This window comes from Microcebus murinus, chromosome 2 (assembly GCF_040939455.1).
Source record: "Microcebus murinus isolate Inina chromosome 2, M.murinus_Inina_mat1.0, whole genome shotgun sequence".
Taxonomy (NCBI): Eukaryota; Metazoa; Chordata; class Mammalia; order Primates; family Cheirogaleidae; genus Microcebus; species Microcebus murinus.
Genome location: NC_134105.1, coordinates 81,541,257 through 81,567,271, shown reverse-complemented (window position 1 = coordinate 81,567,271; position 26,015 = coordinate 81,541,257). Strand labels below are relative to the sequence as shown.

The 26,015-nt window shown below is 35.0% G+C and overlaps 1 protein-coding gene across 2 annotated transcripts in view; it reads right to left on the bottom strand.

Annotated features, from left to right (window-relative positions):
• The window catches only part of SLC30A7 (solute carrier family 30 member 7), a 72,991-nt gene that overhangs the window by 9,859 nt on the left and 37,117 nt on the right, over positions 1–26,015 (bottom strand). For both annotated transcript variants that reach the window (XM_012748413.2, XM_075999897.1), the window contains exons 9-10: positions 6,361–6,451; positions 480–629 (exon numbers count right to left, since the gene is read on the bottom strand). In XM_012748413.2, coding sequence (XP_012603867.1) covers positions 480–629; positions 6,361–6,451 — 241 coding nt within the window. The remainder of the gene's footprint in view (positions 1–479; positions 630–6,360; positions 6,452–26,015) is intronic.

Sequence of the window (26,015 nt, the reverse complement as noted above, 5' to 3'; positions counted from 1 at the left end):
ATCATGCACTAATTCATAATTCTAAATACACTATTAAGAAAAAATCAATAGCATATTAAGCTATTAATTAAATCAGACAGAAGGTAAATTGTGGTTGTGCTATCACACAAAAAAATTAACATCTTCTTTTAGCTAAAACCAGTATACAAGATAGTATACTTATTCCAAATGCCATTTTGGAACTCTTGGCTTCAAATAGCACCTAACATGTCTTATAAGGAGTGTGTAGTAAAGGAAAATCTACTTTTTCTTGAAGGAACTCAAATCACTACAACAAGTCAATAGGAACTATCTTCCTTAAGAGTATTAACTACAATAAGGATCTCCTAAATTTGACTCTGCGATTGAAAAAAAAAGTACTTTTATGGTTACCTCATAGTTTAGTAGCATATGTATTTAATATGTTAGATAGTATTTTTAAAACTAGTAGATATAATACATTTTAAGGCCCTTAAAAGAAGTTAGTAAAAAAGTCATACCTGAGTAAAAATATTATGTGTTTGGCTTAAAATCCACCTGGCATCAGCGTCAGGTGCTACTACTAATTTCAAAGTCCCAACATAAACGTCAGAACATAAAGTCCAAAAGTGCTGTTCTTGTAAATTGTAAACTCCTTGTAACTGCTGCACCTGAAATACAAAGGGCAGATAAGAACATCATAATCAGGTTAAGTGCCCCCTCCCACTTAAATTATTACGCAACATATTAATGACAGTAAACATGGGTTCTATCCACTAGTTTAAAAAAGGGGAAGAGGATGTTTGAATTAAATGATAGAATGTACAATATCAAAAAACCAGTTCTTTGAAAACATTAATAAGCTAAAGGAATGTTTCTTAATGGGGTGTATTTTGGATAGGACAATTCTTTACTATGTATAAATATCCAAGAAACTATAGGACTATCCCTGGGGCCCAGGGAACTAAATGACAATGTATATACCCTTTCCCCAAATCATATGACAACCAAAAAAGAGGGAAGTCTCTCAGGTTTTCCAATGGCTCCCTAAGTTTCCATAGCCTTAGGCTGACAACCACTCGTCATTAGGATGAAACCCAGTGTTCATAGAAACTTCGGATCAAAGTAAAAATGATAAAAGAAAATGCAATTAAACAAAATACAAAATAAAAAAAGGAATAATTACAAACACAAAAGGTTTAACAAACCGTAAAAGGGAATACAACTATTATGGGAATGTATCAATATAGAAACATAGAAAAGATTATGATCAAGTAGAATCCAAATATTTCTCAATACCTATACTGCTATCAGCCTAGTCCAAACCAACAGTATCTCTAGTCTGGATTATTATATTGCTTCTTAACTGGTCTAATTCTAGCCTTGCACCTCTTCCATCTATTCTCAAAATAGTAGCCCAAGTGAGATCCTCTTAATTTAGGTTAGATGCTGCCACTCTTTTGTTCAAAATCTTCCAATGGCTTCCCATCTCACTCTGAGTTAAACCAATGTGTTTACAATAATTTACATGGACTCGTGCCTTGTGGCACCCTTGTAACCTTATTTACCTCATCTCCTCCTCCTCCTCTTCCACCCTCTTCATCAGAACCCCAGCCTCCTCGCCATTCTTTCAAAAGCCAGATAAACTCCTATCACAGGGTACTTGCTAATCCCTATGCCTGGAATGTTCTTCCTCCTAGATTTCTACATGGTCCACTTTGGGTCTTTACTCAAATGTCCTTTTTTTAGTAACTCCTGTCTAAAATTACAATGTTTTCATTTCTGCATTTCTCTGCTTGGTTTTACTTTTTTAGCATAATAGTACTTTATCTAGCTATCATTTTGTTTTTATATTGTTTTTTTGCCTGTCTCCTCCAGCGGAACTTCAGCTCAATAAGATTAGGGATTTATTTTTGTTTTATTTTTATTTTGTTTTGTTTTTCACATTTTGTATCTTCAGCACCTAAAATAGCAGCACCTTCAGCCTGGTCCAAGTAAGTGTTCAGTAAGGATATATGTTAAATGAATAAAAACACAAAAACCTAGACATCTAGGTTTGTGAAAACCTAGACAAAATGGATAAATTTCTGGAAAAACAGAAAATGCAGTATAAAAAACAAGAAAATAGGAAAGTGGGAGGACCATTTAAAACTGAAATGGTGGTCGGTGCCTTGGCTCATGACTATAATTCTAGCACTCTGGGAAGCTGAAGCAGGAGGATCGCTTGAGGTCAGGGGTTCGAGACCAGCCTGAACAAGAGTGAGACTTCCTTCACTTAAAAAAAAAAAGAAAAAAGTGAAATGGTAACAAAGCTTCCTTTGAAAAAAGCCCCAGACAGTAAACTTTCAAGGAATAGTTGAAACTAACTTCTTAGTTTTTCCTGAGAATGGGAAAAAGTTGCTAGCTTATAATATAGTAAATCATAAGCTAATTCCTCTGATGAATTAAATAAGCTAAATCCAACAGTGTATTAAAAAAAATAACATATCATGACTAAGTTGGGTTTATCCCAAGAGGGAGAGAATGGTTTCATATAAGAAACTCTATTAATGTTATTCCTCAATTAATGAAGTAAAGGAGAAAAATCACACAGTCATTTCAATAAAGGCATTATAATTCCTTAATAAAGTTCAACATGATTCAAAAAAATTATTACAAGGACACTTCCTTAACTTCATAAAGTCTGTCTACAAAAAATGTATAGAAAATAAGAATGAAACCCTTTATGTATTCTTGAAGGATCAGGAAAAAGACAAAGATGCCCAAATCACTGCTATTGTTCAACATCTTTGTATAGATCTGGAGTAGATGAACAAAGATCAACACCCAAGCTGAAAGAAAGGCTCAATGTGAAAAGATCTTTAAAACAAATTACAGCAGTTTAAAAAGAAAGAGGCTACTCTGGGAATGTGTTAACCATCTATACTTGGAAATGGTCAAGAATCTGCATGACCAACTGGAAGTCACAGAGCGAATTCTTGCAACAGAAGTCTGGACCAAATGAACAATAAAATCATTTTCAATTTTGAGTTTCTGATTTTTATGTAATCTACTTGGGAAGTCAAGACAATATTGATCTTATATCAAAATATTTATTTTTATAAGAATTTGATGAATATAGGCATTATTTTCTATTAATATAAACTTCAAGACAGTTGGTGAGAAATTTGAGACAATATCCACTGTGCCTTCTTTAAACACTGCTTTTACTGGGGAAGGAAATCAAAGTGTACTTTTTCTTCCTCTTTTTGAACTCTGATGACATTGTGATTTTAACCTGATATCCCTCCACATGTTTCTAAATGGCATCCTCATAGAGTGATCCACTGTTATTAAAACAACCTGACTGAAAAGATTTCTTCTACCTCCATTGAAGTAGCAGTACAAGTACATTCTTGCAATTATCCTAAAACATAGATTAAGGAATAATTCTTTGGAAACTAGCTTTAACTCCCCAAATTAAAAAATGCAAGGGAAGTGTAGTTACAGATGAAAATCTATTCCTACTCTGGCACTGTGGTATAGTAAAAAGAGCATGATGATGACCTTTATAGTCAGAGTGACATGGATTAGAATCCTGAATCAGCCACTAGCATTCGTGATTTAGGATGAGCCTCAATTTACCTAGAGAAAGGAAGATGATACTTACCCTGTAGTTTATTGTGAAAAAGAGAAACTGTGTGTATCTATATACACACACACATACACAAACACATGCACGGCACTTAGTATAGGGGCCAGCTTACCCTAGGCATTCAAATTGTTCCTCTCACTTCCACAATTATGCTGACTGGTCTTACCTTAAAATGATAATTACAGATCTTAAACGAGCAACACTTCACTTTCCCTTTCCCAAAAGCCTAGTTTATACCTTTCCCCTTTTATTCTAGCCTTCTAATCTCCGCATAATGATACTGCCTTATAAATTATAAAGAAAACAGAAGCACACAGGAAAATCCTATACCATTAAAACTACCCTCATCTATGTAAGTCCTTTCTGCCTTCCCTCAAGGAAAGCTGTATCCCTGCTCCTGTCTATAATGAATCCTTCCATTGTGCTTTGGGTTCTATCCATTCTCACCTTCTCAAGAACTTCATTCCTTTAATAATCTCCTTCACTATACTGTATCACCCATTCCGTCCTCTCAGTTGGACTGTTCCTATCAATAACACACGTTCTAGAAATATGATGTGCAAAACAAAAGTCACTAGATATATGTGACTATTTAAATAAAAATTAATTTAAAAAAATCAGTTACTCTAGCTACATGTGGCTTGTGAGTTCAATATTGGACAGTGCAAGCTGGGTGTGGTGGCTCATGCCTATAATTCTAGCACTTTGGGAGGCCAAGGCAGGAGAAACTCTTGAGGCCAGAAGTTCAAGACCAGCCTGGGCAACATAGCAAAACCCATCTCTACAAAAAAATTAAAAATTAGCCAGCATGCACCTGTAGTTCCTGCTACTCGGGAGGCTGAGGTGGGAGGATTGCTTGAGCCCAGGAGTTCAAGGTTGTACTGAGCTATGATCATGCCACTGCACTCAAGCTAAAAGTACACTCCAAAAAAAAATGGACAGTGTAGATTATAGGACATTTCCATATTGGGAAAGTTCTATGCAATTATACTGCTTTAAAATATCTTATTTTAGAAGCAAATACCTTCTCTTCTGATACTATATCCAAAAAATATCCTCTCTCCTGATACAACATCCATATCCAGGCTATCAACTCACTTCTCTGCTCCCTTTAACATTTCTTAAAAGAGTTGTCTGTAGCCACTGTCTCTACTTCCCCAATTTACTTTCTCTTTAATCCATTCAAATCATGCTCTCCTTTCCAACATGCCAATGAAACTGCTCTTATCAAGGTCATTAATGATGTTCACGATGCCAATCAATGATCACTTTTCTATTCCTACCTTGCTTGACACCACAGAAGTATTTGGCAGGCACAGTTGATTACTTCTTCCTTCCTCAACTCTGTGATCCTATACTTTTCTGGTTTTCCAGCTCTCTTACTAACCATTTGCTTTCCCACCTGTGCTCTAAATCCTGAGTTGAAATCAGAGCTAAGAGAATAGAACTATAATCTCTCCAGAGGTAATCTCATACAATATTAATGTTTTTAGATGCTATTCATATATTGATGACTCAAAACTCTTTCTAGCTCTATTCTGTCCCCAAAACTCCAGATCTGCATATCCAACTACTTAAGTAACATTTCCCCTAGAAATATAATAGGCATTTCAATTTTTACATATCTAGGATAGAACTCTTCATTTGGGGGAATGTTCTGTCCTCAAACCTATACCAACTCAGCCTCAATCTTAACAAGTAGCATTACCATCTACCAAATTGTGAACCAACACTTTACTCTCCTCTGCTAATATAATCCACCTCCAAAAACATATCCCAAGTATATATTTGTCTCCATCTTCACTGCTACAACTTTAGTCTAAGCCATCATTTTTTTTTTCACTTAGGTAACAATAGCCTCATAACTGATTTTCTTTGTTTTCACTCTCCATAGAATTTGTGCTCTACACAGCAAACAGAATAATCTTTTTAAAACATATGATTTATGACACTTCTGTTGCCTACAAGGTTTCCAATGCTTCTCATTGAATTAGAATTAAATCTTAGCCTATTAGTATGGCCAAAACCCTTATATGATCTGGTTCCTTCCATTTTCGCCAGCCTTTCAAGCTACTCTTCCCTTTATTTATTATGCTTCGGCCATAATGGCCTTTTTCTCTGTTCTCCAAAAACACTAAATTAGTTCCAGCCACAGCACTTTCGCATCAGCATTTTCCTTGCCTGGAACATTCTTCTCCAGGATTTTCATACGGTTAGCTTCTTCTTGTCATCAAGGTTTCAATGTCCTTGAATATAACTTTCTCAGTGAATCTCTTGTTGCCATCCATGCCTATCACATCACCTTATTTTATTTCTATATAGTAATTATCACTGATATTTTCTTATTTATTCATTTACTGTTTACTGTCTGTGTTTCCCCACTAGACTATAAGCCCCATGAGAACAGAGACACTGCCTGTCTTGCTTACCATTATATCGCCAGTACCTTAGAAGAGTGTCTGGCACAGAGTGGGAGCTAAAAAATATGTCATATAAATGCTTATATCATCTGCTATCCATATTCTATATTTTAAAAGAACTGCTCAATTTCTAGACGAGGACAATTTCTACCACATTTTCTTTCATAAAGTATACAGTATTTTCCAATGATTTTATTCTGGTTTGTATAAATGGCTTTTATGGTTAGCATTCAATCTTGGAAAAAATATTCAACTATATACACATGCTACCCATATTTGTAAAAGCTGAAAACCCTAACAGTTTGGAAACAATATAAAATTCAATAGTTTGGAAGCTTTGAAACTTACCCTCTGATAGCACTGAGGCAGAGTATTTTCCAACAGAGGAGGAGTTCTCTGCATTAATATTCCAACAGACTCTCTTAAAAGAGGAATAACACTAAGGAAAAGGAAGACAACAAGTTTATTGAAACCACATTCTGATAATCCCATCCTGTAAGAAAGTAATACTAGATCTCTCTATAGTAGAATATAAGATTCATCAGAATGAGAAAAAAGGATAATTGTTTCAAATTTTCCATGTGATCAGTAAGTTATCTAATGTAAAAGTTAAAAAAACTAGAGAAAATGTATCAATGTATGAAAGGCTAAAGTTAATAAAACTGAATAATACTGGATCATCTAAAAATCTAAATACAGTACATGTTCAACTATTATTTAAAATATGATTCTATATGGTAGAAACCTTCCAAGTAATCATAGACTATCATGCTGACTGGCCTTTAATATTTGCCAAATATGTAATGCATTTATCTGAATCGTACTGATAAGCAAAATACAAAAAAAATTAATATATCAGTCCATTCATCTAATATTTCTGAAACCTGGTTATGAGTCATATTTCCTTATATAAAAATTATAGAATCCTGGCTATAATCACAGATGTAGTCAACTCAACACCTCTAAAACGTCTATAGGTGTTGATGTAGCTAGTCCTCAACCACTATTTGAAACTACTGCTTTAGGCTATTTGGATGATTAAATGTACACAAAATAATTTATCATGTAACTGCAAGGGTGATTCCAATGCAATGGCTTTCTAACCTAGCTACACATCAAATTCACCTTAGAGTTTTATTTTGCTTTCATTTCTTAGATAATGAAGCAGAATCTTTGAGGAAATGTTCAGGCATCTATGTTTTTAAAAAGCTCTCCTAGTGATTCCAGTGAGTCAGCGTGGTAATGCATTATTCTACTGCTTGAAGTAGATTAAGAGAAGAGGTCTGAAATAGCTTCATTATACTTAATAGCTTAAACCAAGGCTCACTTTAAAACTTATAGAATCTCAACATTTTCACAGTAAAACTTCTCCTGATAATAACTGTAGATGCAGAGAAGAGGAACATATACACCTTTCAAGGAAGGTCTCACAGGAAGAGTAGAAGTGGAAGTGTACCTTAAGGATTGGTGGTATTTCTGACATACGGGAAGGAAAGAGAAAATACTAATAAAGACACAAGGAAACAGAGGCAATGCTTGTCTTGCTCACTATTATATTCCCAAGGAGGTCTAATAAAGTGTTGCTCATAAAGTGGGCCCATGATAATTGCTGGTTGAATAAATGATAGATATACAGATATCAGGTATTTTAGAATATGTCTTAAAGAAAGGAAAAGGGCCCCGGAAAGAGATCAGGAGACTTTTTCCACACATTAAGTGAAAAATAACTGGTATCTAACTGGATACAGTGAAAGACATGATGAGAGCAATGTTAAGGACAAACCTAGACTACTAAAAGTGTGGAGAGGATGACTTTGGCTCTAGTCTCAGGCAGCTGCAATGAGGGCTTCCAATGACCCCTGTCTACCTTGTATCATGCCCTTGTGTAATGCCCTCCCTTCAGTGTGGGTGGGTGGGGGAACCTAGTGGCTTGCTGCTAATTAATAGAGTATGGCAAAAGTAACAAGATGTCACTGACACAATTGGGTGAAAAGACTTTCGCTTCTGTCTTGTATACCTTCTTCTTTTGCCCTCACTTTCTTTCTTTTTTTTTTTTGTTTTTCTTGAGACAGAGTCTCGCTTTGTTGTCCAGGCTAGAGTGAGTGCCATGGTGTCAGCCTAGCTCACAGCAACCTCAAACTCCTGGGCTCAAGCGATCCTCCTGCCTCAGCCTCCCGAGTTAGCTGGGACTACAGGCATGTGCCACCATGCCCGGCTCATTTTTTTCTATGTATATTAGTTGGCCAATTAATTTCTTTCTATTTATAGTAGAGACGGGGTCTTGCACTTGCTCGGGCTGATTTTGAACTCCTGACCTCAAGCAATCCGCCCACCTGGGTCTCCCCGAGTGCTAGGATTACAGGCGTGAGCCACCATGCCCAGCCCTCACTTGCTTTCTCATTGCTGCTGTGTTATGGGCTGTACTACAGAGAGGCACAGGTGGCAAGAAACCGAGAGATCCCTCTAGAAAGAAACTAGACCCTCAGTCCAGCCCAAAAGGAACATAATACTGTCAATAACCACTTGAGAAACAAAGTCTCCCCGAAATGAGCGTTGGAATGACTGTAGCCCTGCCTGACACTTTGATTACTGCCTTGTGCAAAATCCTGAGCCAGAGAGTCCAATTAGCCTCTCCCAGGTTCCTGAACCACAGAAAGTATTAGATAATAATGTATGCTATTTTAGCTACTAGGATTTTGTGTAATTTGTTATGTATTCATAGATAATACACCATTTTTATAGAGCCATTAGACTAATCTATATAAAGTAAGTATGTTATTCTATCTCCTTCCACACTAAAAAAGGTGCCAAAAGTTTCCCACTGCCTAGGGGAGAAGTCTAAGCTCTTTAACATGGTATATCTTTGGATCTGTCCCCCTCTAGCTTCACCTCCTATCAATCCTTCCTCACATTTTAAGCTCTTCAAACATAAATATACTTGTACTTACTGTATGCTGTTTCTTACTTTCATGCTTTGGCTCATGCTATAACCTATGCCTAGTATGTCCCTAGACCGCCCTTCAGTCTGGCTTATATTCCTTCTTTAAAATCTAAAGTGTTAACCACTTTAGGGTATGTTTCCTGACCCCAAACTGTCCTCCATACTATATGAAATGTCCTCCTGAGCTCCTATAAAATGCTGTGATACCTATGGCATTATTACCTTACATGACAATTAGCAGCTTGTGTTTCCCTCTCTCTCTAAACTGAAAGCTGCTTTAAGGTAGGGGTTGTGTCTTATTTGTGCTTGTGTCCCTAGCATCTCAAACAGTGTTTGGCAAATAAATGTTTATGGAACAGAATTCAGAGTGGAATCCATTAAACATAATTAATTAATTCATCCAAAAAGTATATTTAAGGCCAGGGATCAATACTAAATCTTGCAGAATGTATGAGGTTTTTAACAGTTGGGAAAAAGCACTACTAAAGACAATAAAGGTATAGTAACCAAAGCATCAGGGAAAAAAGGAAACCTAGTTCCAGCAGCAGTAAATGTCTAAATGAAGAAAGAAAATACAAACAGAAAAAGGCCATTAGATTAAACAATAAAAATAATGTTAAGAGCCTCCCACTGGACAATTTCAGGAGGAGTAAAAGCCAGCTTGGAGAAGGTTAAAAGAAAAAAAAGTGGATGGACAACCACTGGAAGTAGAGTTAAGGATTTTGAATAGTGAAAAATATTGGTTATTCATTCATCTAAACCAGGGGTCCCCAAACTTTTTAAACCAGGGGCCAGTTCACTGTCCCTCAGACCATTGGAAGGCCAGACTATAGTTAAAAAAAACTATGAACAAATTCCTGTGCACACTACACATATCTTATTTTGAAGTAAAAAAACAAATGGGCAAAAACACCCGCACGTGGCCCGGGGGCTGTAGTTTGAGGACGCCTGAAACTGAAGCATGGTATCTGGTTCTATCTTATTAAATAGGTAAAGACTCCCTGGCTTTACAAAAAAAGCAAAGAAAAACATGACGGTAGACTAAAAAGGTACAATTCAGTCATTATGACATTTTTCTTTACTCTCTCCATCCCTACTTCTCAGGAAAAAGAAAGGATCTGTCACAGAATTTTTTTACACACAGAGCTTAGAATTTTTATGCTTTCCTACTTTCCTTACTATACTTCCTGGAAAATGAAGCACAAAAATGATTCTCCTTGAAATATTTGTTTGAGAATAAGAGACAAGGTCTTTTTCCTAACTATGTGCCTCCCAAATTTAGGTATTTTGCTAATTTCTTCTTCAATCTTATCCTAAGGAACTGCTAATTATGTCTAAATATGTGAGGTGGAAATCACACTCAAATGAAAACCATGACACCTAGGTTCTAATTCTGTCATTAAATAGCTTTGGGAAAATCACATAACCTTCCTTCCTGAGTGTCCGATTTCTCATCTATTAAATAAACCCAGGCAATTTCTTCTATCTTTAATATATTTTCATTCAATAATAAAACATGGTTAAACTATAAGGAATACTAGAGGGAGAATACATTTGGAAATGAAAGAAAATGTAACTTGTTTTTATATACTAAGGAAAAAAAGGCAATGTAACCAAATGACCATAAGAAGTATTTGGCAAACTGATTTATTCCATCACTAATTAGATAATCCTGAAAATTAATTTTATTAAGCAATTGCTACAAAGGAAGCAATTATTAAGCACCTATTACTATATACTTGACATTAGATTTTCTCAAACCAGGTGGGACCTTACTCTGGAGTTGTGGAAATAGAAGCCCAGAGCACCAAAGTAATTTGCCTAAGGACACAGCTAATGAGCAGGAGAGCTAGAGTAACACAGAGTAACAGACCAATTCTTTTCACTACAAGTTCAGTTTTGAAGATTTCAAGTTAATAAGCATTTATTATATGCCTACCATCTGCCAAACATGTGCCAGACCTGGAAATAAAAAGATAAATAATACACAATACCTTACTTCAAAGAAATTGATAACTTTGTTTTTAAAAGCCTATAGAGGGGGCCGGGCGCTGTGGCTCACGCCTGTAATCCTAGCTCTTGGGAGGCCGAGGCGGGCGGATTGCTCAAGGTCAGGAGTTCAAAACCAGCCTGAGCAAGAGCGAGACCCCGTCTCTACTATAAATAGAAAGAAATTAATTGGCCAACTAATATATATATAAAAAATTAGCCGGGCATGGTGGCGCATGCCTGTAGTCCCAGCTACCCGGGAGGCTGAGGCAGAAGGATCACTCGAGCCCAGGAGTTTGAGGTTGCTGTGAGCTAGGCTGATGCCACGGCACTCACTCTAGCCTGGGCAACAAAGTGAGACTCTGTCTCAAAAAAAAAAAAAGCCTATAGAGAAGGCAATGGAAATCGGGCAACAAACTTATTTAAGACCCATCATTTAAAAGAAGGCATATATGGATTTAAAACAACTATAGATTAAGCCTATATCCATTTTCACTTTCCATTAACTTTTGACGAATGGTTCTCTTTATTGGTATGCTAATACCTTACTTTTAGATATATCTTTAAAAAGGAAGGAGAGGAAAAAAAGGAATAGAAGAGGCATTCTCAGTATGGGCAAAGAAATTACTTCAGCAACAGGTATGAAATATCTTTTCAAATCACTTTTAAAATATTTATCATTTTAGAATACTTAGGCTTAGTCTAATTTTATCCTCCAAAGAGCTAAAACACAGTAAATAAGAGATGGTGAGCCTCATCTATAATAATTCTTGAGGAGATCAGCCTTAAAACATCAAGGACATTCCCTTAGGCAGTCCTGCAGTTTCTTAATAAGTCACCCAGAAGTCATCTACAGATTTATCCAAATCTTTGTTCAAATTCATATGTGTATAGCCTCCCAAAGTCTGCTATTCTCTGCTCCCACTTTTGTAACAAAGAATCCAATACTTCCCCTTTTCTCCTAAAGTTCACTTTAACATGAGGCCCTTACTTTGAGGATTCTAGAATTGGTAAAGAAGTTCCATGATCACAGATAATGCCTTATTAGAATTAAAAGGGGATTTAGAGATCACAAATTTTAACATTCAATTTAAGGACCATATGCAGATAAATATTTGAATAAAGTTAATGTTAGAAGCAAATGTCTATTTTAAAATAACTAAATATAAGACAGGACATCATAACTCACATAAGGAAATAAAATAGTGCATTTCTTTTTTTAAGTAAGGGTCAATTGTGGCTTTTACTGATTTGGCTATGCTATGAAATTTGGAATGGTTGCTTTCTTTGGTAGAATTTTAATAAAATGTTTACATTCAACAGCAGCAAGTATTTCAACAAAGCAAATGAGTCTGTCACACTAATTTTCTCCAATAGCAATTTAAAAATAATGTAAGAATTTCATTATAGAAGCTATAACTAGGTAATAAAACTGTGACTGGGAAAAAGTACCTGCTAAATCAGATGGTCAGATGCAATTTAGAACCAAGGTCAATTTCTATAATAATTTTGAGGGTAATAAAAATATAAAAGAAACCTGGAGAAACTCTAGGTTTTGACTTTTAAAATTGTGTTTAGCTCAGGAGTTTGTGTCCATATTTTTCTGATTAACTATCGTAATGGGGAATTATAAAACAGATTTTAGCATGGATCTATCTAGCCATAATGAAAGGATATGTAGAAAAAGACAAGCGTAGCAAATTCCTCACTGAGCTAAGACTTAGAGCTGCATCCAAACCCAAAAAGTAAGCATTTGGAAACAATTAGAGGTTCGCTTCTGGTTGACTAACCCAATTCTAACTTTCACAATGAAACACCATTTTCCTATCATATATAAAAAGAGATGAGTCATTAGGTATGAGTTTACCACTAAAATAGGGTAATGATTTTATTCTTCAAAAGGTGAATATAAATCAAATTTATAATCATACAATTATAAACATAAAATTGATTTGAAAGCTTTATCCTTAAATGTTAACAGATTAAATGAGCGAGTCAGTTATTATTCTTTACTGCCAGTAACTTTGCAAATGAAAATATATTCAAATCTTACTTCAGAAGGAGTTTTTAGTGAAAGAGCCTCACTATTTCAACAGTAAATAAAATTATCTAGCAGTAATTATAAACAAACCAAAGAAAAAGGCATACATTATGAAAATTTTTAAAGAACAGACTACTGACAATCATGTTTAACAATAAAAAATTTCAAAATTAAAACTATTACTCATATTTGAGAATATATGTCAAGTAATAATTAAAATGTGATTATTGATTCATCTTTATGAATTGGCTTACGGGCTAAATCCTCTTGCATATTATCAGTAGTATTGATAATCTACAAACACAGATAAAGAAAACTATGTTTTTAAAAATAAATTTGAAGGTCTAGTATATGTCATATACTCAAAAATTTTAGTGGCCAAAAACGCCAAAGAAAATTGACCCATAATTATAATCCAATCAACATTTAACTTAAATATTTAGTAACATTTGCAGAAATATAATTAATCCACAGTGATAATTACCTATTAATCTAGAATTCCATAAGCCTAGTATAGAACAGATAGCCCAAAATCCTACCACCTGAGATTGTGGCTTACTCTGTAATTATACAGAGTCTCCGAAACTTAGAGTTCAATGAACATTTATAGAGTTCCTACTTTACCCAATAATAGGAATAATAAGATACCCTAATGTACCCCAGGAACTTGGTGTCAGAATCATGAAAAGGTCACTCTTTTCCTTAAGCTTCTGGAACTTAGTTATAACACGTAATGTATCTGATCTTTGGAACAAAACACCAGTGTATGTCAAGTTAGTAAATAATTAGTAATGTCTTTGTTTAGATAGCACTTAATAGTTTTAAAAGTGGTCTCATAAAATTTTCTAATTTGATTCTCACAACAACCTTAAGTAACTTTAAGAAAATGCTGGAATCACAGAATATCAGATGGAAGCAAGATGGTAAGAGATCATTTAGGCCAACTCCCTCATTTTACAGATGAGAAAACCAACTCAGAGAGGTTCCTTGTTGTACACTGTTAAGAATCAGATGTGGGAGTGACACTGCCAAGACTAAAGCCCTCTGCATGCACTGCAGTATCTCATCATGGTTAAGTCCTTCACAGTCAAGGTCAGGCCACATTTGTTTTATTCCTAGTGCCCAACACAGTGGTTGGAACATAATAACATATGAGTGTTGAAAGTATTATTTATTTGACAATTTCAAATGCTAGCAGAAGACTATTGGAATATAGAATAGCCTTCCCATCGCTTCACGGCCTTTTGGCTAAGATCAAGTGTAGAATAGCCTTCCTTTGACATGACTTTCAACACTTCACACTAATAGCTAAATAGCAAAATAGTAAAGAGCTTTCCAGTTCAGTCACATACAAAAAAGAACCTCTAATATTTATTAGAAGGCAAAGTATCTTATCCTCATTCAAACGTAGATTAGAAGGAATTATGTTTAGGCAGAACAATCAGCATTCTCAATTTTCAATGTGCAATTTATTACCTTAATGAACACTCTTGTCTTCATTTTCATAAGAAACTAAAATCACACCAGCAGTGTAAGTAAAAAATAAATCTTAAAATGAGAAGAGACAAGGAAATCAATGAAGAACGAGGGCAAAAAGCTGCACAAAATATACACAGCCTAGACAGAGATTAGGCAGGAAAAAATTCATATTATTTGCATTAAATATGGTTAACATTTGTATTACAATGTTAATGAGACTTGGAGGACCCTCTCTACTCCCTCTGTAACAGACTGAAAGCAGTGGCTAAGCCAGGGTGGACACAAGTAGGAGATGAACCTTTTTGGGGAAATCTGCATTTTAAAAAGTATATATAAAGTAAGGAAACAGGACCCTGTTTAGAAAAATAAGATGGGACAATAAGAGATTTATTAATACTATCAAAATCAAATTAATTACCATTTAGGTAACTTCGGAGATCACAAGTTTTAGCCCAAAACAGAAAGACCTTATGGTCAGCAAGAAAAACCCAAGAGGACTGGGAACGATGTGCTAATTAATCTCTAGGTTCAACTGGTTATTAGGAATCTGACATAAACTGTATCTATTAGTTTAAGATAAAAAACGGTACACTTATAACTGATACAATCTAAATGGTGTTCAAACATCATCATTTTCTCACAATACAGTCATAGAGCTTTGCCTCTTAATGGCTGAGTGTTGCTCTGAAGAAATCCAACATCCAAGAAGAATACTGTAGAAAAGTAGAAAGGGGCATCACCAAAAGTGTTGTGGCCCTTTTGTCCTCTTAAATGATGGAGGTAGAACCTATGTAGGGTTTGGTTTGGGGCCTGGCCCATCATAATCAGTGGCAGTGGTAAGATGTACCTTTCCAAATAGCCAGGAATTAGTCGTTCCAAAGTTCCAGGGCAGATTAACAATGAACTGTAGTTCTTTTCTTCTTTTTTCTTTCCCTCTCTCTCTCCTCATTTGATGATGAATGAGTAAGAATCAGTTAACATGAAACAAGAGCATTTCACAATAGTAAAAGAAGAATACATTTGAGTGGATGGTGTCTACTTTCTCAACAGCCTTCCTCTAGAAAGGCAGGCAGGCTAGTAGGCAATTAACACTTACACTTCCTATGTAGCAGGTGCTGCTCAAGACTTTATACAAATTAATTCATACACAACAAACTATAAGGTAGGTATTATTTTCACCCCCACTTTAAAAATGAAAAATTGAGGCATGGAGAGGCTAACTGACTTATGCAAGGTCAGTCACACAGCTACAAGTAAAAGCAGGATTTGAACCTAGGTAGTCAAACCTAGGCTGCATGGTGAATGCTCTTAACCAGTCTGTGATACTGCTTCTAATGAAGTCATGAAAGTGGCTTACTGGCTCTCCCAAAGCACTTGCTTACAGGAAAGTCCTGACTGTAGAAGAAGCTGATCTTCAAAGTATATAGGAGGCCTGGGCCACAGAAAGAAATGAAAAAGCTCAGGAAAAATATGAACAGTAAAAATGACCAGAGAGAACCTAGGCAAGAGACAGATAGCTAACAACGTGAAAGTTTTCCACCCTCTAAGAGCTGACTGGTATAGTCAAATGACATACCCGAAACAAATCCCTGACACCTAATTTCCATTCTGGGGCCATACTCAGTGCTGACTTCCAAAGCCACATATCTGCTAGTAGCAAACCTAACAGATGAAATAAAAAGCAAAGAAAATCCTTATTTGTTTTTCCAAATAAATTTTTTAAAATATCACTGCAAGAATATTTATATATATTTATCGACTATCTCAAAGTAGATTTCTAATTGCTACATTACACTGGATGCTGACTACATTAAAATATTTAGTGCTGAGAGGTACAAGTAGAAATCACGTTTTTCAAGAGATTAATTAAGCAAAAGAACACAGTGATTTAAATACAGCTGTAGCTAGTGGTGGAGAGTTTGAAATTAATTACACACAAATTAAGAGTGAACATTAAAACTAAAGAACCATAAGAGGCTGAATTTTCTTTCTTTTTGCAGCAAATAAATTAGAATCAAAAATCTTACTATGCTTTCCACCTTTTTTGATTTACTTTTGTTTTTTGGAAGGGCTAAAAATATTGATGATTCCAAGGTCAAAAGTATATTAAAAATATATTTGAGTCTCATTTTTAATCCCTTCCTTCTCATTAGAGATAACTTTATTTATATTTGCTTTTAGTTCATTCTGCCAGTGTCTCTTTGCAAAATTATATGAAAACACATGTAGATTATATGCTTATCTCTTCTCTTTCTTATATAAAAGGTAACAGTGGTTTTATGTAACTTATGCTATACACCTAGATATGATGTGCTACATATTAATTGCCATCTTGTTTTCTTAATATCGTATCTTGAAAATCACATATTATCATATAAAGATAATGCTTACTCTTTTTTTTAGGGTTGCATAGAGCTCCCTTATTGATGGTATCATATTGTAAAATATAAATTTGATCTTCTACCCCATTTCTTGACATGTAACTCCTAAAATCCTTGGAATCTCCAAAGTGATGTCTTTTTGTATGTTAATGAGTTAACTGATAGCTGGCAGCCTCTGGTAGCTTCAGTATGGGGGCTGGTCATCTGAAAGATCAAGGCAGGATTAGAGAGTTGGGACTTTCAGCCCCACCTCTAACCTCCAGGGGAGAGAATGGGACTGAAGGTTAAGTGGATCCCCAATGGCAAATGGACACCGGTTTAATCAATCATGCCTACACAATGACGCCTCCATAAAAACCCAAAAGGAAAGGGTTTAGGGGAGCTTCCAGACTGCTGAACACCTGGGTGTTCCTGGAGGGTGGTGCAACCAGGGAGGGCATGGAAGTTCTGTGCCCCTTCCCCCATACTTCACCCTACGCATCTCTTCATCTGTGTTCCTTGTAATATTCTTTATATAATAATAAACTGGTAAACTATTTCCCTGAGTTTTGTGAGCTGCTCTAGCAAATTAATTGAACCCAATGAGGGGGTTGTGGGAACTCCAATTTATAACTGGTTGGTCAGAAGCATAGGCAGACTAACCTGGGCTTGCAGTTAGCATCAGAAGTGGGGACAGTCTTGTGGGACTGAGCCCTCAACCTGTGTGGATCTGACACCATCTCCAGGTAAATAATGTCAAAACTGAATTGAATTAGAGGAGGTGGTATCTGCTGGAGATCGTTTGCTTGGTACGTGTGGGAAAACTCACACACATTTTGTTACAGAAGTCTTCTGTGTTGACTGTTGTTGAGTGAGAGAATAGAAAAATCACTTTGAGTGTGTCTTTTCCACACAGATGGACATTTGTGCTCTTTCCAATCTTTTGCTATTACAAATAAAGCCACAAAGAATAACCTTATAAATATGTCCTTTTTTCTTCTTTTTTTGTTTTTTCTTTTTTTTTTTCACCTGTACTTCTCATTTCTAATTATGTCCTTTTTTTTTTTTTTTTTTTTTTTTTTTACAAGAAAAAAAGACAGGTCTCACTATGTTGCCCAGACTGGATTGTGGCGGCTACTCACAGGCATGATCATAATCCACTGGACTCAAGTGATCCTCCTGCCTCAGCCTCTCGAGCAGGTGTGCACACCACACTCAGTGCTAAATATGTCCTTTTATATTCTTACAAATTTATCTTTGAGATATATTCCTAGAAGTGGGATTATTTAATCAAAGGTAAATGCATATTTAATTTTGCTAGATATTGCTAAATTTCTCTCATAGAGATAATACCATTCTCATCCCTATCCATAAAGTTTGAGAATGCCTATTTTACCCATAGCCTTGCCAAAAGATTATGCAAACCTTTGGATATTTATCCACCTGAGAAGTGAAAAATTGGAATCTCGATGCAGTTTTAATTTACATTTCTTTTTTATGAGTGGGGCTGAACTACTTTTCTTCGTTTAAAAGTAATTTGTATTTCTTTTCCTGTGAACTAAATGAACTTATACTTCTGCCTGTTCTATCAGGATGTTAGTTTTTTAATTAAAATAAATTTTTATTTTTAGTAGTTCTCTCTATTTTGGTGAGTTTAGCCCTTCATGATCTAAGTGGCGAATATTTACCCTAGTTTATTGTATCTTTTGATTTTCCTTATGGTGCTTTTTCCTATGCCAAAGTCTTTTTTATTCAGTTTAATTCACCAATTGTTTCTGTAACTGATTTTCTAAGTTTTGAGCCAGTTACCCTCTAATGTTCTCACATTGTAAAATAATTCAGCCATGCCTTTTTTTAGTACTAGCACAGTTTCATGTTTTACTTTTAAAACTCTAATACATTCATTTTTCCAGATATAGAATATGAGGTACAATTCCAAATTTATCTTTCCCCAAATGGCTATCCAGTTACTAGAAAGACCACCTTTTTCCTCAATGATTTGAGGTGCTGCCTTTATCATTTCTAAACATCTACATGTACATATAAATCTATTTCTGCACTTCCTAACCTGTTTTAGTAGCCTACTTGCTTTTTCAAGTATCTCACCATTTTAATTATAAAGGCTTTACATTTTACATCTTATTTTCCAGGGTTTTCTTGGCTATTCCTATTTGTTTGTTCTTCCTTATAAATTTTAAAATCAGTTTTTACTACCTCCTCCTCGGAAAAAAACAACCTATTGGGATTTTTATTAGGATACTTTTAAATTTGCAAATAAACATGACAAGAGTTGACATGTTTATGATGCTGGCTCTTCAAATTGTCAGGCTCTGTTCAAGTCTACTTTTTTGTTTTTTTAAGTGATTAAATTCCTCATATAAGTTTTAAACATTACGTAAGTTCACCTCTACATTATCTTAGTTGTTACTACTGAAAAGGTGTCTTCACTTTAATTATATCATGTAACTGGACTTTGCTTATATATAAAGGGTGTTGATTTCTGTAACTTTACTAAATTATCTCTCATAGTTCTCCCATCAATTCTCATGGGCTTTACACAGTAAGAGCACTGGATTATTTAAAATGCCTCTGACATCTATGGCAATGATGACATGATTTTCTCCCTAACTTGTTTAATATAATGAATAATATTCTGTAATACTGAATTATCTTTGTATTTTTGGAATGAACCTCAATTGGACATGCCATATTGTTTACAATATACTTCCTTAAAATAGTAAAATGCATTTCTTAAAATATTATCAGACCATAGATAATTCTTATAACTTGAAAGTCAAATTATTCACATTTCAAATACTTCAAATTTAAGATCTTCAGTTATTTACCAAACCTTTCTAATGGCTTTGACAAACAAAAAAATAAGACTAAGTTGATTTATTATTAGGAACTAGAATTAGACTAGTACTGTAACAAGAGAACATCTTATAATAATATATGCACTTAATAGGAGAACATAGTACAATAGTGTTAGTAATAGTATGACAGAGAGTAAGAAAACATGACTGAGACCTTCAGAAAGCCACAGGTAGCTTATGCTTCAGTTTTCACATCCACTCATTTACCTCTCCAAGCCACACTAACCAATATTAGCCTTTTCTAGGCACTAGGTTAGGTATTCAGAATACAGAGGAGGAAGACAAGGTTTGGCTAATATACTTCAAAAGTGATCCCCAATGAGTCACTCCCACATATTATCCCCTCCCCTTAAGTATGGGCAGAATTGAGACTTGATTCTATCTAACAGAACATAGCAAAGATAAAGGGATTTTGTAGATGTAATTAAGGTCCCAAATTAGTCAATTTTTAATTAACTCAAAGAGAGATTATCCTGGGTAGGCATGAGTCAATCATATATGTGCCCTTAAAGGAGGGACTAGAGCCCTCCCTGAGGTGAGATGCTTCCTGCTGGTCCTGGAAAGGTAAACAACTGTGAGTCACACATCTGTAGGAAATTAATTCTGCCAGTAACCACATAAGCTTGTGAGATGACCCTGAGCCTCAGATGAGACCATGGCCCAGCCAACACCTTGGCTGCAGCCTAGTGAGGCCCTGAGCAGAGGAGCCCGCTAAGTTGTGCCCAGACTCTTGAACATGGAAACTGCAAGATACTAAATGAGTATTGTTTTAAGCTGATAAAACTGTGGTGATTTGTTATGCAGCAGTAGAAAACTAATACATATGCAAATTCTCCAGTTTATTAAAAGGAAACAAGGAAGTTTAATGGAGTGTGATAGATGCTATAACAGAAGTGTTTAGGGCACAAAATAAAAAAGTTAATTCTACATGGTACTATCAAAACAGACTTCACAGAGGAAATGCCCTTTCAGCTGAATTTCACAAGAGGTATCCAAAGGATAGACATTAACTCCTTATCAAAATCCCAATGACATTTATTCCAGAAACATAAAAATCCATCTTAAAATTCACATACAATCTCAAGAAACCCCAAATAGTCAAAATAATCTTTAAAAAGAACAAGTTTGGAGATTCACAGTTCCTGATTTCAAAACTTACTACAAAGAAACAGCAACAAAAATAGTGTGGTACTGGCATGAAGACAGACAAATAGACCACTGGAACAAAATAGGGAGCCCAGAAATAAACCCTCACATATGGTTAAATGATTTTCAACAGGGATGTCAAGACCTTTCAAGGGGGAAAGGACAGTCTTTTTAATAAATGGTGATGGTAAAACTGGATATCCACCTGTCAGATACTTATACCATCTATAAAATTTAATTCAGAATGAATCAAAGATCTAAATATAAGACCAAAAACTGGAAAACTCTTAGAAAAAAACATAGGGAGAAAGCTTCATGACATCAGATTTGACAATAATAGCTTGGATATCACACCAAAAGCATAGGCAACAAAAGAAAAAACAGATAAACAGTACTACATCAAAATTAAGTAAACCCACAGAATGGGAGAAAACTACTTGCAAATAATATGATACAGAGTTAATACCCAGAATATATAAAGAACACCTACAACTCAACAATAAAAAACCAAACACTCCAATTAAAAATGGGTAAAGCACTCGAATAGATATTTCTCTAAAGAAGATATCAAAACAACTAATAAGTATAAGAAAAAATGGTCAACATCACTAATCATTAGAGAAATGCAATTAAAACAAGATACCGCCTCACACCTATTAGGTCGGTTACTATAAAAAAATAATAACAGGTTTTAGCAAGTATGTAGAGAAATCAGAAACCTTGGACATTGTTGGTGAATGTGTGAAATGGTGTGGCAGCCATGGACAACAGTATGGCAGTTTCTCAAAAAATTAAAAGTAGAATTACCAAATGATCCAGCAATACCACTTCTGGGTATATACTCAAAAGAACTGAAAGCAGGTACCCGAAGAGATATTTGTTGCGAACTCCTGACCTCGAGCAATCCTCCCGCCTCGGCCTCCCAGAGTGCTTGGATTACAGGAGTGGGCCATCTCGCCCGGCCCCCGAAGATATATTTGTATGCTCATTTTCAGAGCAGTGTTATTCGCAATAGCCAAAAGATGGAAGCAATTCAGGTATCCCTAATAAATGAATGGATCAACAAAATGTGGTATATAATATATATAATATACACAATGGAATATTATCCATTCTTAAAAAGGAAATTTTTCCTGCTAATATTCTGATACATGCTTCAACATGAATGAATCTTGAGGACATTATTTTAAGTGAAATAAACCAGTCACAAAGGAACAAATACTGTATGATTCCACTTTTATGGGGTATCACTTATATATGTCACAAATTCATATTTGATCAAAGATAGAAAGTAGAATGATTGTTGCCAGGAGCTGAGGCACAGGAGGAATAGAAGCTATTGTTTAATGAGTACAGAGTTTTAGTCCTACAAGATGAAAAGAATTCTATGGATGGATAGTGGTGATGGTAGCACAAAAATGTGATTACACTTAATGCCACTGAACTGTTCATTTAACAATGGCTAAAATGGTAAGTTTATCTACATTTTACTACGATTTAAAAAAGGTATATATTAGCAGGAAAAATTTTCCAAGACGATAGTTAGTACGCAGAGATATAGAGGCATAAGCTAACCTAACACGTTCTAAAAAGCACAAGCAATTTGGTACCATGGAAATTTAGTTCTGGAGTCTTCATACTAGCATACATGTAGGAGTATGTAACACATCCCACATCTGGGGACATCAATCACAAAAAAATACCTGAAGGGATACCCAAAGACTTTGCAAAAGATGTTGGGAATAGTTGTAAGAGAACAAAATACTGGATCCTCCACTTTTGCAGGTATTCATTCCTAAAACTGACCAGAATGAGACAATTTGTCTAGTAAGCAGTTCTCTATTGCTCCCCTCCTATTTCACAGTTACCTTTTACCACAGTGAAAAGACGAGCATATATTTAATCCATCCTAAATATTACTATGGTAAACTGTGCCAGGAAAATCTTTGGTGTAGCAAAAAAAGAAAAAAAAAGCCAGTTATAGTATTAGTACCTGATTAGCCTTTACTGAAAACAACATAAACCTGAGGCACAGTTTTGTGCTGCCTGTCTTGTATAATTTCTGTTAAAGGCAAAGAGTGATATGAGAAACAAGGTATTCTGGCCCACATTAGGAATGTTCTAGGTTCAGACATATTGTAAAGGAGGATGACTAAAGTGATGATAGTTTAATAATCTAACCTCTACTGTCCCCTAAATATTGACAAAGAATGTATCGACCTTAGAAAAGTCATATAAAACTTTTGTCAAACAATAGTAAAAACCTGTATCTCTTGCAATGTCATTTACAAAAATTTCTTTTTAGAAATGGGGTCTTGCTATGTTGCCCAGGCTGCACTTGAACCCCTAGGCTCAAGTGATCCTCGTGCCTCAGTCTCCTGAGTAGCTAGAACTATAGGTGCATGCCACCACACCCAGCTTGCAATGTCATTCATTTATATGCTATATAGACCTTAAAATAAAGCTACTAAGTTTTTTAATAAAAGAAAGCTGGGAATGTTAGTTTTAAAAAGTAAACACTGAACAATTTCAAGATATTATCAATGTTGGTTTTAGAAACCCCATGTAAAGTATAATTGCTCACTATGATGGTTAAGAAATCATATTTGATAGTCATCATATCCAGTCTATAGTGGACAGTAAAGAAAAGTTAGATGCCAAGTCTATCACTACAACTCAATTAATTCCCTATTCAGATACCAACCACTCTACTTCATAAAATATTTAAAATGGCAGAAAACATAGTTCACCACATTGTGGCAAAAATTGTGATAGATAAAATATATCCCTGACATACTGATAAATCCAGAGGTGTTTCCAATCATTTCCAGTAAATTATTATATCAGCTATTACATCAACAATGAAAAAATGGCATTACTAACATAACTTTGGTATGTAAAAACTTGCCTACGAATATCACCCGAAGAGACTTTCAAAACTTTGGATACTTTCATTCCAGATTTTGAGCAACACTGGGAACCTGCAATAACGTGGCATAACAGCAGGTTCATTGTTCATGTCTATGCTTTAAGCCTTATTTTAATTTGTAAACATTTCCATTTAAAAACAAAACTCAGAAAACTAGCTTTGGTTACTGAAAAGTTTAAACTGACTTGAATATAGCCTTGGATGTCTCTATTAAAAAGGTATTAAAATTCATTGCTTTAAAAAGTGCTATGTGAGGAATCTAGGTTCTGACACAGTCAAAAGTTGTCATGGGGATGAGTATTAATACTTTTGTATTAAGTGAAATACCTAACGAATAGAAAAACAAACATCACATGTACTCTCTATTAACACATTGACTGCCACACCAGGAAAAAAGAACATTTTTTTCCCTGGGGCCACAGTGTTTTATTAAAACAAAATGATCCTTTCTAATTTGTTATTTTTTATTGTTTTCTGTGAATTATAGGCAATGCAATCCACATTTTTAGAATTAAATTGTCAGTATTAATTGTAACAATAAGAACATCAACAAGTAAGATTTTCACGAACCCACTGCAAGGGTTTTGCTTCATGAGGCCCTGGGGCTCAAAACTAGCCTGAGTTAAATACAGCTCACACAGCAGTCTTAATGTGTTAAATTGGAACAGATCAGCATTTATGTGAGATGGAAGTAAAACTCAGTGGAAATCGTGCAGGTGGAAGGGATAAGGGGGGATTGGTGAAATCATACCTAATAGGTATAATGTACATTATCTGGTGATGGGCACACTTATAACTTTGACTCAAGCAGTACAAAAGCAATTCATGTAATCAAAACATTTGTACCCCCATAGTATTTTGGAAAAAAAAAAAGATTATACCATTGAAGAAAACAGAATAAGGAGTATCATTTAATAATGACTATCCATGTAAATCTAACAGCTATTATAAATTTTTGTTTCTTATGTTACATGAATTTTAATAAAATTTCTAGGTTGGGATATAGTAATTTCCACAGTTCTTATAGTGGCCCATTTGTCTTATCTTCAAGTGACTGACACATTTAATGTTTATAAAACCCATAAAATCTTTAGCTTAAAAAAAAACAGAAAGAAAACTGAAGACTTTCTCTGACCGAAAGGACTTTCTCTGACATTCTGATTTGACTGATTAGGTTGACAATGAAAACTAATTTTACAGTTAGGTTATATAGGGGATATTTCCATAAATCAAATGAGCTAAATCTGCAGTGTGAAGTTTTTGATTAAAATACATTAAACACAAATAATTTAAAGTTTTAAATATGAGCTACAAGTAGAAAATCACAGCACTGGATGCTCTGAATTACAGGCATAGAGTAGCAACTTAGCAGCTTCTTACCCAAGCATATAGTACACTCTGTAGGCAGTAACTGGCAGATTTTTATTTACTTTTAACATTGATTAATATTTCCCCAGCAATCCTGGGAAGGTCAATAAAATATGAGAATACGTAAAATGCTAAGCAAAATACACATCCCTACTGAATGAGTCCTGCTTCTCCCATTTACATGACGATAGTTTGAATAATTTCTCAGGGAAATAGTCTATCTCAACACATTAAGAATATGTAACTTCTGACTTCCTTATTTTTTCTTTTTACCATAATATGAAAATATCTAACTGATTAATCTATGTAAAAGAGCAAAGAAAGATGAGAGTCCTACATTCTTACAGGTTGTAACCTAAATGGCTCCTGACTGCCTCTATTAAAATCTGCAATGTCTAATTAGTTTCTACCTTCTAGGAATCTTTGTTCTCAGGTTCTAATAACTCACTAACTCTCTATCTTTGAAGTAGGCTACAGTCTGCAAATTCTAACTTTTCATTATTAGTCTTGGCTTTTAACACGCTACATGTGTCATGTGTCAACACTCCATGAAGAAGTACTTAATTATACAACCATAAAAATTATTATAGAGTCCAAAATCTACACTTGAGGAAATAGAAGGTCCAGAAAGTTAAATGGCATAGAGGCAAGACTATAACCCAAGCCTCTTGATTCCTGACCTAAGCCACCAGAATTCCACAAATATTACTGTATACAAAGCACAATGACAAAGCTGAACAAGACCCAGTCCTATTCTCATGCACTGGCACATATATATATGTAGATACAGATGACACTACTATATATAGTGCTATCATAAAGAAACAATAACTTGATAAATTTGGAGGTATAAATAAATAGTTTAGGAATGGAA